The 15943-nt window shown below is 36.2% G+C and overlaps 1 protein-coding gene across 1 annotated transcript in view; it reads right to left on the reverse strand.

The window, feature by feature from the left end:
- ANKRD31 (ankyrin repeat domain 31) overlaps positions 1-15943 on the reverse strand; it is a 190901-nt gene that overhangs the window by 153781 nt on the left and 21177 nt on the right. The window contains exons 7-10 of the mRNA XM_072606361.1: positions 14343-14602; positions 8640-8758; positions 6623-6778; positions 1364-1506 (exon numbers count right to left, since the gene is read on the reverse strand). Coding sequence (XP_072462462.1) covers positions 1364-1506; positions 6623-6778; positions 8640-8758; positions 14343-14602 — 678 coding nt within the window. The remainder of the gene's footprint in view (positions 1-1363; positions 1507-6622; positions 6779-8639; positions 8759-14342; positions 14603-15943) is intronic.

Raw genomic sequence — 15943 nt, forward strand, 5'->3', positions numbered from 1 at the left:
GGATCTACCATTAGATGAGAAGCAAAATAGGATCAGGGTTCAGATGGCAGTTTAGAAAGCGGTTAACCAAAAGAGAAAGAGAACAGGTTGAAGAACAAAAAGGATGGCAATGAAGAGGGAAGGATTCTTGTAATTGCTCCACCCATTCTGGATAACTGTCTGTATGTAATGACAAGCTTATGGAAATCAGAATCTGCCTCTGTACTATAGTAGTATTTAAAAACCTGCAAGTTGTGTAATTAACAAATTAACAAGTGGTATAACAACAAATTAACAAATTTTACTACAATAAATTTACTCTTCAAACCATTCTCGAAATTTCATGACCAAATTCTGAATATTCAGTAGCATAACTTATTGGGAACATCCAATAAGATGAAGAATTAAACTGTTCTATAAATGCCAAAATATATTATTGTTGTTTTTGTGGATCCTTTATTAAAGTCTTCCTTCCATGGTGATAAAGAACAGTGATTCTTGAACTTCTGGGTCTCCAGATCCCTTTGTACATATTAAGGGGCTCTAACAGAGAGATTTTGTTCATGTGGGTTCTATCTATTGCTATTTATCATACTAGAAACAGAGATATCATAGTATTATGATGAAAATAGTTGTGAACACTGTGAAAGGGTTTGGAGACCCTCAGGCATCCTTGCTCCACACTATGACAACTACTGACATACAGATAACCTTGGGTTCTTGAAGACAGCAAAGGGAGATTTCTAGCAGTTTTTAATTGCTAATGCTAGTGTCTTCTTTCTATTGATTATCTCCAGTTTATTCTGTATATATCGTTTGTACAAAGTGTTTTCATGTTGTCTCCCCCATTAGACAGTGAATTCCCTGGGAGTAGACTATTTTTTGGAGTTCCTTTTATTTCCTGTGCTTAGCTTAATAAATGCTTACTTACTGACAATTACGCTAGGGAAGTCTCATCATCATCAGGTTTAACCATTTGGTAATTTTTTAAAGCACTGCAGCTAATGAAAATTTACTACCAAGGCAAGGAGGGTTTGCAACTCTTATTAGTGGAGTGAGCTCTCCTAGTAATTAAATAATGGTTCCTTGAAATAACTTAAAAAATAGCATGATATCATAGCAAGAACTCTAGCTTTGGAGACAAAGGGTTAAAATCCTATTTTATGACCAATCATTTAACTTCTCTGGATCTCATCGACCTCATCTGTAAAATGGGAGATTCTGATCAGATAACTTCTAAGGTTTTGTTCAATTGTAAGTATTTAAGTATTTTTAATAACAATGAAATGACACTAAAAAACACATCTTTTATAGACTGAACATTTTGATTTGAAAAACCTATTAATTGCAGTATTTATTCCTAAGAGAGAAATATTTTCAGTACCTTATAATGTCCATTTAACACAGCATCATATATTGGGGTGATCTGTTTCATCCCTTTGCAATTTACATCAGCTCCGCCTTTTAACAGCTCAAGGGCTGTCTTATAAAATCCCTGAACACTTGCCTCATGAAGCGCAGTCCAGCCTATTACGCCAAAGGAAAATTAAATGTTAATACCTGGAACCTTAATAAAGATTTTTTTCAAGCTAACCATTGAACTTATATTTTATTTTTTTAAAAAGCTTGTTGTGATATGGAAAGTAAGTTTTCTAAAAGTACCTCACTATTTGATCCATTCAATTTTACTAAAGGTCAGATCCTATCTTCTAGATCTATTGTGGTAGTGTCTCTGACTTTAACATAAAAGGAAATCAACTATTTTCAAATATCCATTTCAGCCATTTTAATGAAGTTAATGAATTTTAAATACTCACAGATAAATCTACCAAATGGATTTTTAAATAAGAAAATAAAACACAAGACAACTTCACAACTCATACAACACTGATTTGTTTGACTAGAATTTTTACCGAACAGTTAATTGTTATGCTGTTTCTCTTGGCATAATTTTTGAGCTTTAGGGAAAAAAAAACCAGAAACCAAACAGGGTAGAGAGGAATGAGAGGTGGACAGAGAGTCTGCAGAACTGGGTTCTAGTCCCAGCTTTGTAATTAACTAGCCATATGACCTTAAAAAAATGCCTTCATCATCACTCTGGGCCTCCATGCCTTCACTGATTGAATGAAAAAATTGAACTAAAGTATCTCTAAGTTTCCTTTTCTAGCTCTAACATTCTCTAATTTTATGATTTTAGGGATGATTTCTTTGTATATTCCACAGTGAGAGATATAAAGAGGAGTCAACACTGCTTTATTTTCAGAATAATGAACATTTTATCTCAATTCCTATCAAACAATTGGGCTCCTGCTCCTTCTCTGGACTTCCTTTTGTTCAGCACCTAGAACTAAACACAACATTCCAGATTTGGTCTCATCAGAGCCAAGTAAACAACCCCTGTCTTCATTTAGCCTACCATCACATTAGCTTCTTTCTTTCAATGCCATCTCACCTGTTCCTCCATAATGGCAATTCCTTTCTCACGGATTTCATCATCTGACTTATAGTCTTCTCCACCCCAACCGTTACCCTCACATGTGGGAACTTTATTATACATGTTGGTGTCTCCTCATGTATTCTCATGATCTGCATCTTTACTCTACTCTGGAGATATAGCCTGATGTAGTAGACATAATGAGACTCAATCCCATCTCACACCTTTACTATATGTGTGACCCTAAGTAAGTCACTTAACCTCTTAGTGCCTTGGTTTTCTCATCTGTAAATAAAGGACTGGGATCAGTGACATACCTATAAGGTCTCCCAGAATTCTAAATCTTTGCTTCTAAGTATGTAGAATGAGGCATTTTAGTCATATTAGGGAAAAGAAGATTAAAGGAGGGATAAGATTGTTGCTTGGAATAGATGGGATGATGGTAACTGACCAAAGAATTACTTAATTTTTATTTTGCTCCTGTGAAAAAAATAAGGGAAGAGCAAGAACATCTGTCTGCCTTTGAATGCAAATCACTGAACCCAAATGAACTATTCCATAGGGTGCAGGATATGATTACTGGGTCCCTATCCATGATCTCTGGACAAGGAGCCACAGACTGGAGTAGGGAAAAACCTATCCTTAATGGATCCAGGTCACCTTGAAAGGAGGTTTCTAGCAGAATGTCTTAAGCATCTGCATTTGACTGTGGCTGTTTAATATCTTTTCCCATGACCTGGATAAAGGTATAAATGGCTTATCAAGTTTGCAAATGACATAAAATGAACAGGGAGAGTTAATGAGCTAGATGACAGAGGCTAGAACCAAAAGGTATTGACAAATTACAAAGACAGACTGCATTTAGTGAGATGAAATTTAATATGGACAAATTTAAGCCCTACATTTAGGTTCCAAAAATTAGTCACACATTAGAAGATGGATGGATAGCTAGAGAATAGTTTGTCTAGAACAGATCTAGGGTTTGCTTTTTTTTAAGCAGACTGAAATATAAATATGAGTCAATTGTATTATATCTAAATCAAAACAGTTAGCCTAATTTTATTTTCTTAGGTCTAAGGGGCACAGTGGATAAAGAGCCAGGCCGGGAGTCTGGAAGACCTGAGTTCAAATTCAGCCTATTAGCTCTAGCCAAGTCACTTATCCGTTTGCCTCAAGTTTCCTCATCCATAAAATGAGCTGGAGAAGGAAATGGTAAATCACTCCATTATCTTTGTGAAGAAAACCCCAAATGGGGTCACAGAAGTCAGACATGACTGAAATGATTGAACAACAAAAAGTCTAGGATTGCTGTAAAATATTAAAGATTAAGGAAGTTAGCGTCCCGTTGTACTAAATCATGATCAGATCACATGTGAAGTAATTGTGTTAAGTTCTAGACAGCACATTTTAGAATAAGCATTGATAAGCTGGAATTAAGAGGAAGAAAATATGGGTGATGAATGGCCTTAAAATCATGCTAAATGAAGCATGAGAAAGTATTGAATGCAGATGTGCAGCCTGAAGAAAAGGTGCTATGATAAGTGTCTTCAAGTACTTGAGGGGCTATCACGTAGAAAAGGAACTCAACTTGTTTCATTTTGTCCCAGACAATAGATCTAGTAGCGATGGATGGAAGTCACAAAGAAATAGATATTGGCTTTGTGTATGGAAAAATCCTTTCTTACTGTTAGAGATTTCCAAAAGTGGAACAGATTCCCTCAAGAAGCAATGTGTTCTGCTATACTAAACCAAGCAAAAGATGGATGCTTTTTGGATGTTTTAAATCACATTCTCCTTTTTCAGACAGAGGTTGGACTCGTAGAGAGCCTAAGAGGTTTCTTTCAGCTCTGGGGTTCTCACTCTGGTCTAATTTGCTTGGCTTCCTATTCTGATACTGTTTCTTTGACTCAAGATCCTGTCAATCTCCCTTGATCTGATTTAGGGTCACAGGAAATGGTCTGTCGATCTTTCTGGCTGTGTGTATAACCAAACAAACAAGATTTTAATTTTCCATGAGGGATAGGTTGTCCACTAAAGAGTACCCTGTGGAGAAAGGGTTCAGTAGAAACGACAAGGAAAATCTACATGTCCTAGAAGATAATCACTGGAAAAGAAATACTCTCATCCATCACCCCATCTACAATTTCTCTGGGTAGTACTAGCCAAAAAATTCACTTTTATGTTTTGTAATGTGGAACACCTTGGTATATGTATCTTTCAATGTTACTTTTTAAAAAATGTAAACGGAATTTTTTTATTATTCACCACTACTGAGTGACATGCACTTTTTATATAAATTATGCAAGTTGAGATGGCAATACAGTAGGATTAGGTTCAGAACAGAGGGGTGGTAGAAGCAGGCTTGCTCTTGCATGCTGAGTAAAGTAACAGCTTACATGCTATGGGACAGAGCAGCCTGATATCTTCATACATGTTCACTTATATAATGATGTTCTCAATGTGTTTCTGATGTTCTGTCAGTTGTGTGCTAGTCCCTATTTGGTAAAGATCATTATTGCTTGTAACCTTTGTTCCTCATTGACTTTTGGTCTGCATTATTCAAATTCAAAGTTTGCCTTCTAAATGTGGCAATCATCTGAGTATTTTCTATTGTGTAAGTGATGAGCTAACTTTAAAATCTCAGATGAAACTTTACTTTTCTCTTTTTAAAAACATATTAACTATTTGCTTGGTGGTCAGGATAAGGTCTAGGCCCCTCCCTTGTGCTATATTACTTGTGTTAGACTACTGACTAGATGGATATATAGATCTCATCATGCTGCTTGTGATCCTATGACTTGGAGAGAACAAAGAGACCGTTCAACAAATGGTTATTTTTGTTTAAGAAACATATCATGTTTCTTCAAGTCTAAATGTATTATGTAACATCCAAATCTACCTTCAGCTAAAAGACTTGTTATATAGACAGAGAAAGCACTATCTATATTAATAGGGAAGAGAATAATGTCAAGGTTTGCAAATCACTTCCTAAACAGCACTCCTCTTATATTCACAACAATCCTGTTAGACAGGTGACATTAGTATCCTTATTTTATATATGAAAAAACTGAGGCCAGTAGAACTTAAATGACTTGGACAGTTACACAGTTAGTTAAGTGTCTGAGGTCAGATTTGAACTAAGATCACCAGATTCCAGGTCCAGAAATCCTGGATAAGGAGCACCAGAACATTCCATCATGCAGTCTACATGAACGGAAAAATGATCCATGATGAAGTAGAGTCCAAGAAGGAGGGAAAAGACTTTTAGACACTGAGGGAGGACATTCTACATGTAACATATAACACAAAGTCATCAATGTAGGTGAGATAACAAGTTCAGTTTTATTGAATAAGAAAAATATGATTTTCAAAAGTACAAAACTATGGCTTCTCTGAAAACAGTGACTCAGAGACAAAAAAATCTGAAACCATACTAGAAGTCAGGGCAAAAAATGTTGTAGGGCTAACATAATTTTACAGCTGTGCCAGAAAAAAAAATCTGCAGGTTTTGTAGAGGTTGTTGTTCTTGACCATTATTATCATCTAAATGAGACTTGCCTGGGGAAGCTTTTATTTGTAGAAGGTCTTTGGTTACCTTTTCCTAAGGAGCTGCTTTTAAAAGATGAAGTAATCCAAAAACCTTGCTCTTAATACATATTATGGCTTTGGAGCTAAAAGGAACCTTACAGATCATCTAATCCAACTTTCTCATTTTATACATGGGGAAACTGAGGCCCAGAAAGGATAGGTGATTTTACCAAGGTGACATTGTAGTAGATTCAAGATTTGAACCTATGTTCAAATTTAGGATCTGAACCTGAGAGGAGCCTACCCTCTGACTCCAGATACAGCTCTCTTCCCACAACATCACAAAGTACTGTTTCTGGATATTCGAAACCTAGTCCCTCAAATGGAAGTAGACAATTTAGAAAACTCTCCAGAAAACTCTGACAAAAAGCAAACGATATGACACCAATTTTCAGCTTTGCCTTGTCTGCAGAAATTCATGAAGCCTGCCCTGAGTTTTTCAACTTACATTTAATATTATATTTATGAGTTATATCTCTTCTTTATCTACCCCCTAACACTAGACTGTAAGATCTTAGAGAGGAAAGATCATATCACATATGATTTAAAAAAAAAAAGATGAACCACAAGGCACAGGATGTGCCATGAGTCTTCTTGGTGTGGTTTGTTGGTAAAACTTACCAGCATAATCTGCCAAGTTTACATTTCCACCTAGTTTTATATATTTCTTGACAAGAGCTGAATCATCTACTTGAGCAGCTTTATGCAGAGGTGACTCTCCATAGATGTCTCTTCGATTAATACTTGAAAGTTTTGTAGTGTTCCTTTGCCTTTTTCCTGTAGGTAGCAGAAAAGAAACCCATGAACAAAAATAACCACTGTGCTGTTTGAATAGCAGAGGGCAAAGTGTGCTGAAGGAGGTAACACACAACGACAGAACCCAGGTCAGATGGTTCTGGAATGGATCTTCCCTGTTCTTGAGTCAGAAACTGTAAAAGAACTAGTTTATTCTATTTCAACGAGTTTCTGCTCTTTGAAAAATTCTTATATGCACTTGTTATAATGAGGATGAGAAAACGATGACAAGAGAAATAATTTTTAAAGTGAGCAATCCATGGTGTATTGCACATATTTACAAAAAAAATCAAGGGAATGAAGATACTTTCATGGAATTTACATATATAAGAAAATAAATGTATTTTGCTTAAAAATATATACATTAATGTATTAAATTTAAATCATTCTAGTTATTTCACAGTGCTAATAAATAAATCAAACATTTTGCTTAGTTTGAAAAAATTTAAGCTAATTTTTCAATTCCTGTTGTTATCGTTTAGTCATTTTTTCAGTCATGTGCAACTCTTCATGACCATTTCTGGAGTTTTCTTAGCAGAGACAGTACAGTGGCTTACCATTTCCTTCTCCAGCTACATTGACAGACAAAGAACTGAGGCAGAAAAGGTTGAGTAACTTGCCCAGGGTCACACACCCACTGTACTACTGAGCTACTGCTATCTTCAGTGGCTGAATTGTAACAGTCTTTGTAAAGTCTATGCATCACGAGGAGACTGAGAATCTCTTTTCTTAAATGTTCTGTCAAAAAATGACTACTTAAATCATTAAGATTAATTGAAAGCTGCACTGCTGTGTAATAATAAACTATTCTACATTCTTTCATTTGTTTGCATCAAGACTTGTGATTTCATGCATGAAATGAACTTCCAGTGTAGAAACTCTTCTATCAAGGCAGATCAGCAAGTCCTCTGTAACACACTTTTACAGAGTAGCCTGGAGGCAATGAGAGGTTAAGTGATTTGACCATGGTCACACAGATGACGTGTGTCACAGTCAGCACTCAAATCCAGATTTTCTTGATTGCAACGCCATACTTCTACTCCTTATTTCATGCTGCCTCTCATTATGTAGTAAAAAAAAAAAAAAAAACCCTCAAAGGTCTCTGAGAGAATGTAAGAGTAATTTCTAAAACATCTACAAAAGAAATCTTTTTCTTAAGTACTGAAGAGGTATCGTCATAATTCGCACAGCACTTTATAGTCTCGTTTCATAGGCTCAGACCCTAATCTAAGGGATAAATCTGATTTCTTTAACCAAGTGGAAGGAACACTAAATGTGTTACTTCAGCTTTCCACTTTACTTTGAAAATATAGTCTTCCTTTCTCTGAGTATAAGAATCCTTCACTGGACTCCTAAAGCGATACTCCTAATAACCCTTGACTCAGTTATCCAAGGTCCTACTAAACTTCCTAGACCTGAATCAATAAATGTCTTTTACTTTTAGAACAGCAACTCCACTGAAGAGAAGGCTTTTGGATGGATTTCCCAGAGTTTGCTGCCAGATTTCCAATCATCCCATGGTACTGAAGCACATAAGTGCTTTGGCTACCATTAACAGTGGCTAAGTATCACCAGAATGTAAAAACCTTGATCTGATGCTATCCATCAATATTTTCTGTTGCTACTTTAAAGTATCTGAAATTGCTTTTATGTGAACTTGGCTTAATAACTGTTTACTCTCTGACTACTTAGAATTCTTTTTTCTAAAAGAATGGGGGGATAGGAGGGAGATAGGTACAAAGTGTAGATGGCTTTTAATACCACAACAGGAGGGGGAAAGGCAAGCTGCTACTAAATACTGATGTTCTTGAAAAGGCAAACAAATACTCAGAATGAAACTTACTGGTTTTTGGAGTTCTTTTTCTTATCTGTTCATCCCAGCTGTAAGCAGATAAAACCTGTTTTTTGCTGCTTTCCACAAGCTTCTCACCACTGTTATTCTGAAAAGCAGAATCTTGTGTTCTAGGAAAAGAAATGTGATTTTAAAAAAAATTTAATGCAACCCTTTTCTTCTTTATAAGCAACCCTTAAGTTATCGTACCAGATTTTGGTCGAAATTTCAAAGCTTAAAGGAAGAGCAAGGCAGGAAGGAATCTCTTAGAAAGCATGAAGTCTTCCTTAGCAACCCAGCCATATCCCTAAGCTATCTAGTCATTATTCACAAAACTGTAGAACTCTTCAACCCCCTCGACTGGGCTGGATTCATCTAACAAGGGTAAGAGGCTCACCCTCCTGTGTTCCCCTCATTCCCTCGCCTTTGTCCTAAAGCTCCCCTCTCAAAGAAAAGGAGTCAATCTATTTGCATTGTGGAATACAATAAGTTCTCTGCAAGAATCTCAACACAAAGATAGAGAATGAAGCAAGGATTTTACTAGTATTGGAAACTCCATCTACTAATTCAGCTCAGCAGTTCCTCTGCAACTTCAACCTAGAAACTGGCCTAGTGTGGACAGGGTGAAGCCAACATGGCGAGTGAAGGCAAGGATTTGCCTGAGTTCTCCAAAATTCACCTCCAAACAACATTTAAAATAACAAATTCTGTAGTAGCAGAACCAGCATAAGGATGGGGTGAAATCACTTTTCAGCCCAAGACAACTTGTAAGGTCAGCAGAAAAGGTCTGTGTTAAGAGAGTAAGGATGGAACATAGGCAAGCCAGTAGCAGACCTTGAGGTGACTCAGTTGGCAGTGGCCCTTCCAGAGCTCTCAGCCCACAGACAGTAAGAGGGTCAGACACCTGGTCTGAAGGAGATTTGCTGGCACTAGGATCAGGACTCTGTTGCTTTGCCCATACATGGTTTCAAGTTGCAGTGCCAGGGCAAGGAGGAGCACTAAGAGCAGTGGGGACTCTGGTTGATGAGTCAGGAGAGCAGTGACCACACCTCTCCTTAGATCATACAACCTTTGAAGAACTGAGAGATTGCAGACTCCACCTCCCCTCCCCAGAGCTAACTCTGAAAACAGCAGGACAAAACCCTAAAGCTTGGAACAGTGGCCTCTGCCCCCTAACAAGGGAAGAGTCCAACTTTAACATAAAGTTAAAAATCAAGAAATAAGCTGGAAAAAAGAGCAAACAACAAGAAAAAATAACCTGACCATATAAAATTATTATGGTGACAGGGAAAATCAAAACGCAAACTCAGAAGAAGATAATGAAATCGAAGCAGCTACATTCAAAGTCTCAAAGAAATATGTGAACTGGTCTCAGGCACTGGAAAAGCCCAAAAAAGGATTTTAAAAATAAGATAAGAAAGGTAGAGGAAAAATTGGGAAAAGAAATGAGAGTGATACAAGAAAATCATGAAAAAGAGTCAATAATTTGATAAAGGAGGCATGCACGTATACATGCGTGCACACATGCACACACACAAGTGCACACACACACACACACAAACTGAAGAAAATAACTCCTTAAAACACAGGACAGGTCAAATGGTACAAGTGGCAGAAAAACCCACTGAAAAGAAGTACTCCCTAAAAAGCAGAACTGGCCAAAATAGAAAAAAAACGACACAAAAATTCACTGAAAAAAAAAAAAACAACTTTTAAAAGTAGAATTGACCAAATGCAAAAGGAGGTTAAAAAAAAAATCTCATTGGAGAAAATAATTTCTTAAAAATTAGAATTAGGCAATTGGAAGCTAAGGACTTTATGAGATGAGAAACAAAAAACAAACCAAAAGAATGAAAAAATAGAAGAAAATGTGAAATATCTCATTGGAAAAACAACTGACCTAAAAAATAGGTCAAGGAGAGATAATTTAAGAATTATTGTCTAAAAACCACGATCAAAAGAAGAGCCTAGACATCATATTTCAAGAAATTATCAAGGAAATTAAGAGTCCACCAATTACCTCCTGAAAGAGATCCCAAAATGAAAACTTCCAGAAATACTCTGACCAAATTCCAGAGCTCCCAGAGAGAAACTACCATAAGCAGACAGAAACAGTTAAAGTATCATGAAGCCATAGTCAGGATGACACAAGATTTAGTAGCTTTTTTAATGAACAAATTAGAAAGCTTAAAAGATGATATTCCAGAAGGTAAAGGAGCTAGGGCTAGAACCAAGAATCATCTACCCAACAAAACTGAGCATAATCTTTCAGGGGGAAAATTGACATTAATGAAATTAAGACCTTTCCAGCACTCCTGATGAAAAGACCAGAGCAGAATAGAAAATCTGACTTTCAAATGTGAGACTCAAAAAGTAAAAATAGAAAAAAATTATCGATCAATTTCCTTAACAAATATGGAAGCAAAAATACTAAACAAAATACGAGCTGAAAGATGACAATATATCACAAAGACTGCACATGATCATGCATCGAGCTGCAGGGATGGTTTAACACAAGGAGCATTAGTGACATAACTGACGGCATCAGTAACAAAAGTAACAAAAGTCATGATAATATAAACAAATACAGAAAAAGCATCTGATGAAGTACAACACTCATTCCTATAAACAACACTTGAAAGTATATCCTTCAATTGCTAAGAAGCACTTCTCTAAAACCATCAACAAGCACTACTTATCATGGGAGTAAGCGAGAAGATCACCAATATTACTCAATATGGCATTGGAAATCCTAGCAACAGCACTAAGAGAAGAAAAAGAAATAGAAGGATTCAGAATAGGGAACGAGGTCATAAAATTCTCTTTTTGCAGATGACATGATAATACACTTGGAAAATCCTAAAGCCTTAACTAAAAAGTTAAGTGAAATAAATAATAATTTCAGTAAAGTAGCAGAATATGAAGTAAACCCACACAAATCATTAGGATTCCTATATATTATAAATAGGATCCTGCAGGAAGAGACAGCTGGAGATACCCTATTTAAAATGACTCTAGAGAGTGTAAAATACCTGGGAATATACCTACCTAAACAAACCCAGGATCTTTATGAACAAAACTATAAAAAACTTTCTACATGAATAAAGTCAGATTTAAATAAATGGAGAAATATTAATTTTCATAGGCAGATAGGACCAATATAATAAAAATAGCAATTTTACCAAATTAATCTATATATTCAATGCCACTCCAATTACCAAAAAAATTTTTTACTGAGCTAGAAAACATAACAGCAAAATTCATTTGGAAGAACAAAAGGTCAACAGAGGAACTAATGGACAGAATGCAAAGAAAGGACATTGAGCAGGACCAGATCTTCAACTCTATTTGAAGACAGAATTATCGAAACTATCTCACACTGGCTAAGAAACAGAATTCTAGCTGAGTGAAAGAGAGGAACCTAGTACTCAACAAAGGTAAAGACTGAAAACTACAGGATGAGAATTCGTTACTTGGTAAAAATGGTTGGGAAAGTTGGAAAGCAGGATGGCAGAGATCAGGCAAAGAACAATATCTTAAACCATTTACCAACATAAGGTCAAAATGGATTCATGACCCAGACATAAAGGGAAATCTTACAAGAAACTTGAAGAACACGGAACATATTACCTATCAGACTTATGGATAGGAGAACAATTTATGAACAAACAAGAGAGAGAGCATTGTGAGATGTAAAATTAATCATTTTGATTACATGAAATTAAAAAGGTTTTATATAAATAAAATCAAATGTAGCCAAGATCAGAAGGAAGGCAGAGAACTGGGGAAAATATTTTATAGACAGTTCCTCAAATAAAGGTTTCATTTCACAAACATATAAAGAATCTTATCAATTCTATAAAAATGCATGTTATTTCCCAATTGACAAATGGACAAAGAATATGAACAGGTAGTTTTCCTATGAAGTAATCAAAGCAATTTATGTCCATGTGAAAAATGCTCTAAATCATTACTGACTAAAGAAATGCAAATTAAAACAATCTTGAAATATCTTATACCTATCAGATTAGCTAAAATGATTGAAAGGGAAAGTGACAAATGTTGGAGAGGATGTGGAAAAACTGGGACTGTAATTCATCGTTGGTGTATCTGTGAGCTGACCTAACCAATTTGGAGAAAGATTTTGAATTATGCCCAAAAGGTTATTCAACTGCCTATACCCTTTGACTCTGCAATTCCACTAGCAGGTCAGTTTCCCAAGAGGATTAGGGAAAATGGAAAGGAACCTACATATTTTAAAATATATACAGCCACTCTCTTTGTAGTGGCAAAGAACTGGAAATTCTTGGATGCCCATGAGTTGGAGAATAACTAAACAAATTCATGATGGAATATTACTCTACTATAAGAAATGATGAGCCCAGTGATTTTAGAAAAGCATGGAGAGAGCTCCATGAAGTAACGAAGAGCGAAATGAACAGAGCCAAGAGAATGTTCCACGCAGTAACAACTGGAGCGTTTCAAGAACAACTCTGAGCAATATGAGAACTACCCAAACTAATCTCAAAGATGCTATGAAGAAAGATGCTGTTTGAATCCAGAAAGGAATATCACTGTGATGTAGGAAACGATGAGCAGGTTGATTCAGAAAAACATGGAAAGACTTGAACTTATGAAGAAAGTTTCTCTCAAGAGAAACAGATGATAGGAGGAAATAAGCTCAGTATGATCTTCCATACATGTGCATGAATGTACATATGTGTGCATATGCACATGTATAACATATGTATATGTGTTTATGCGTGATTGTTTATTGATATCTATGTTTATGTATATATAGCCACACTTAATTGTAGTCTTCTTTAGCGCAGGTGGGAGGAGAGAGGGGGAAAAATAAAGTAAAATGTGCACAGCAGAGAAACAAAGAAACAAAGAAAGCTGGGCAGCTTTGAAAACAATGTGTAGTAGTTATTACATAGGGTTTTTTTGAAATAGAAATTGTTTTATATTGAAACCTCTCTTGTGGCCTGCTGTGTATGTGACGATGGTTTTGTTTTCTTATTTTGTATTTAAGTGTAAAATGAAAAAAAATGACAGAAAATACGAGACTCAAGAGAAGCATAAAAAGGTGTACGTGCGAGAAAAACCATAAGGAATCTGATGTGGCTGAACTGTCTACACTCCTATGTAAGGAGACTTGTAACCAAGAACTTTATTATCATCAGGGGAATTAGGAGAAAACAGAGAGAGGGCACACGTATAAGGAAGAGTAAAAACAGAGAAAACAATAGACCAGCTTCCCTAATGAATACTGATACGAAAGTTTTCGATAAAATACGAGCAAGGAGTTTATAGCAATATATGACAATGATCGTACACGTCACCCAGGTGGGACATACACCAGGAATGCAGAGCTGGTCAATGTTAGGGAAGCCATCCGCATGACTGGCCGCATCAGTAACAAAACCAACAGAAATCATGATTATCTCAGCAGATACAGAAAAAGCCTTCTAGAGCACAAAGAGGCTAACAGACTTGCTCACGGTCACAGCCACTATGTATGGAGTCAGGACTAGAACCCAAGTCTCTCTGGCTTTGAGTTACACCTCTGCCTACAAACACTACTCCAGACTACTCTCTGAATCACAACATAGATAGAAAAAACAAATAAAGCAATGCTATTGTTTTACTTTGGAACCACCAAGAAAAGAACCCAAACCAAACAACAGCAAAGCCCCTAATCTGACAGCATACCTGAAACACTCAGCCGGACGTGCACTGTCTGTTTTCTGCAGAGTCTCTTCAGCTATTTTACACGCCTCCTCTATATTCTTAGGCGTAGCTCCTGCTCTTACTGTGTTCAGTCTAGCTGATCTCCTTAACATATATGAAGCTTCCATGACCGTATTAGTTTCCACAGAATTTAAATCTCTCTCTTTACTAAGCCCATCAAGGCAAGCAACATTGTGATGTGCTAAGGCTTCCTGTCCAAATGAATTTGGATCTTCTTTATCCTAAAAGAGAAAAGAGGAAGAAACATAAATAATGCTGAGAATTTTAAAAAGAAAATCCTCAAAGAAAGCAGGCATAATTTGGGTTTCCCTGTTAATAATAAAACTAAAATGTTCTTTTCAAGATAAAAGTATGTGCACAGATATACTTAAAAATACAAGTATGTTGCAAAACACTGTGTCAATACATGATATACATTTGAAAATGTCAGAAAAAAACTCAGGGTAAGACAGACATAGCATTAGTCTTAAATTTCAAAAGGAATGTCTAGTGAAAGTAGGGTCACTCTACATTCCTTTAACATTATACAGCAACAGGATATAGAGATTAAAAGGGCAAGTGAAGGTAGAGAACTGCTTCACCCAGAGACTATCAAAGTGTCATCTGAGGACCCATAGTGGTCTTCTAGGTAAAAACTATTTTCATAATAATACTAAGATATTATTTGCTTAGTAAAATACTCTTCCCTTTTCCAACTATCTATGTTAGGCAAAACATACTTTAAGCAAACAACATATTGCAACAGATTGAATGCAGAAGCAGATAAGAGAATCCAGCTGTCTTCTATTAAGCCAGACATTAAGGAGTTTTGTAAAAACATGTAAAACAATGTCCCTATTAAATGTTATTTTGGAAAATATAGTTATTTTTCATTAAAATATTATAACATGCAATGAGTTTATTACTATAATCTAAAATGAAATGAAAAATATTTTAACAATTTGTGTGTTAACTTCTAACATGGTAAATATCAACAGCTGTAACCCACATAAACAAAAGCTCTTCAGAATCCTCCGTAATTTTAAAGGAGTGTAAGAACATCCTGAGTCCAAGTTTGAGAACTGCTGTTATAACGTCAGACCCAAAGTTCATGCAACCTCAGATTTTGTGTTTCACAACAGCATCGTGAGCTGCTTTTTATGAAATGCTCTCTCACATATAAAAGATGAGTGTACACTCTCCTGACTCCCAAGTGTTATCTGTTTCTCCTCAACAGCAAATCATGACATTATAAAGCTCAGTCATACTTAAACCTGGAAAGGGCCTTAGAGACCATTTTACAGAAGAGGACACTGAGGCCCAGCGAGGGTCAGCAACTTGCCTGAGGTCACACAGGTGATACGTAGTAGAACTGGAATTCAAACCCAGGTCTCCTGATCTCCAATCCAGTATTCTTACCACTATGCTGTGCTTTCTCCCATGATCACTATGGTTCTGTCATCCATGAATTCATTCTAAAGTCCAGCGGAACCTGGGACCTTAAGACCACATGGAGTCTTCTAGGTCCTTCCTTGGGCGCAAGCTTTTGACTGAGTCCACGTCTTACAGAACAAACCCTTTTA

Source organism: Notamacropus eugenii, chromosome 4 (assembly GCF_028372415.1).
Source record: "Notamacropus eugenii isolate mMacEug1 chromosome 4, mMacEug1.pri_v2, whole genome shotgun sequence".
Lineage (NCBI taxonomy): Eukaryota > Metazoa > Chordata > Mammalia > Diprotodontia > Macropodidae > Notamacropus > Notamacropus eugenii.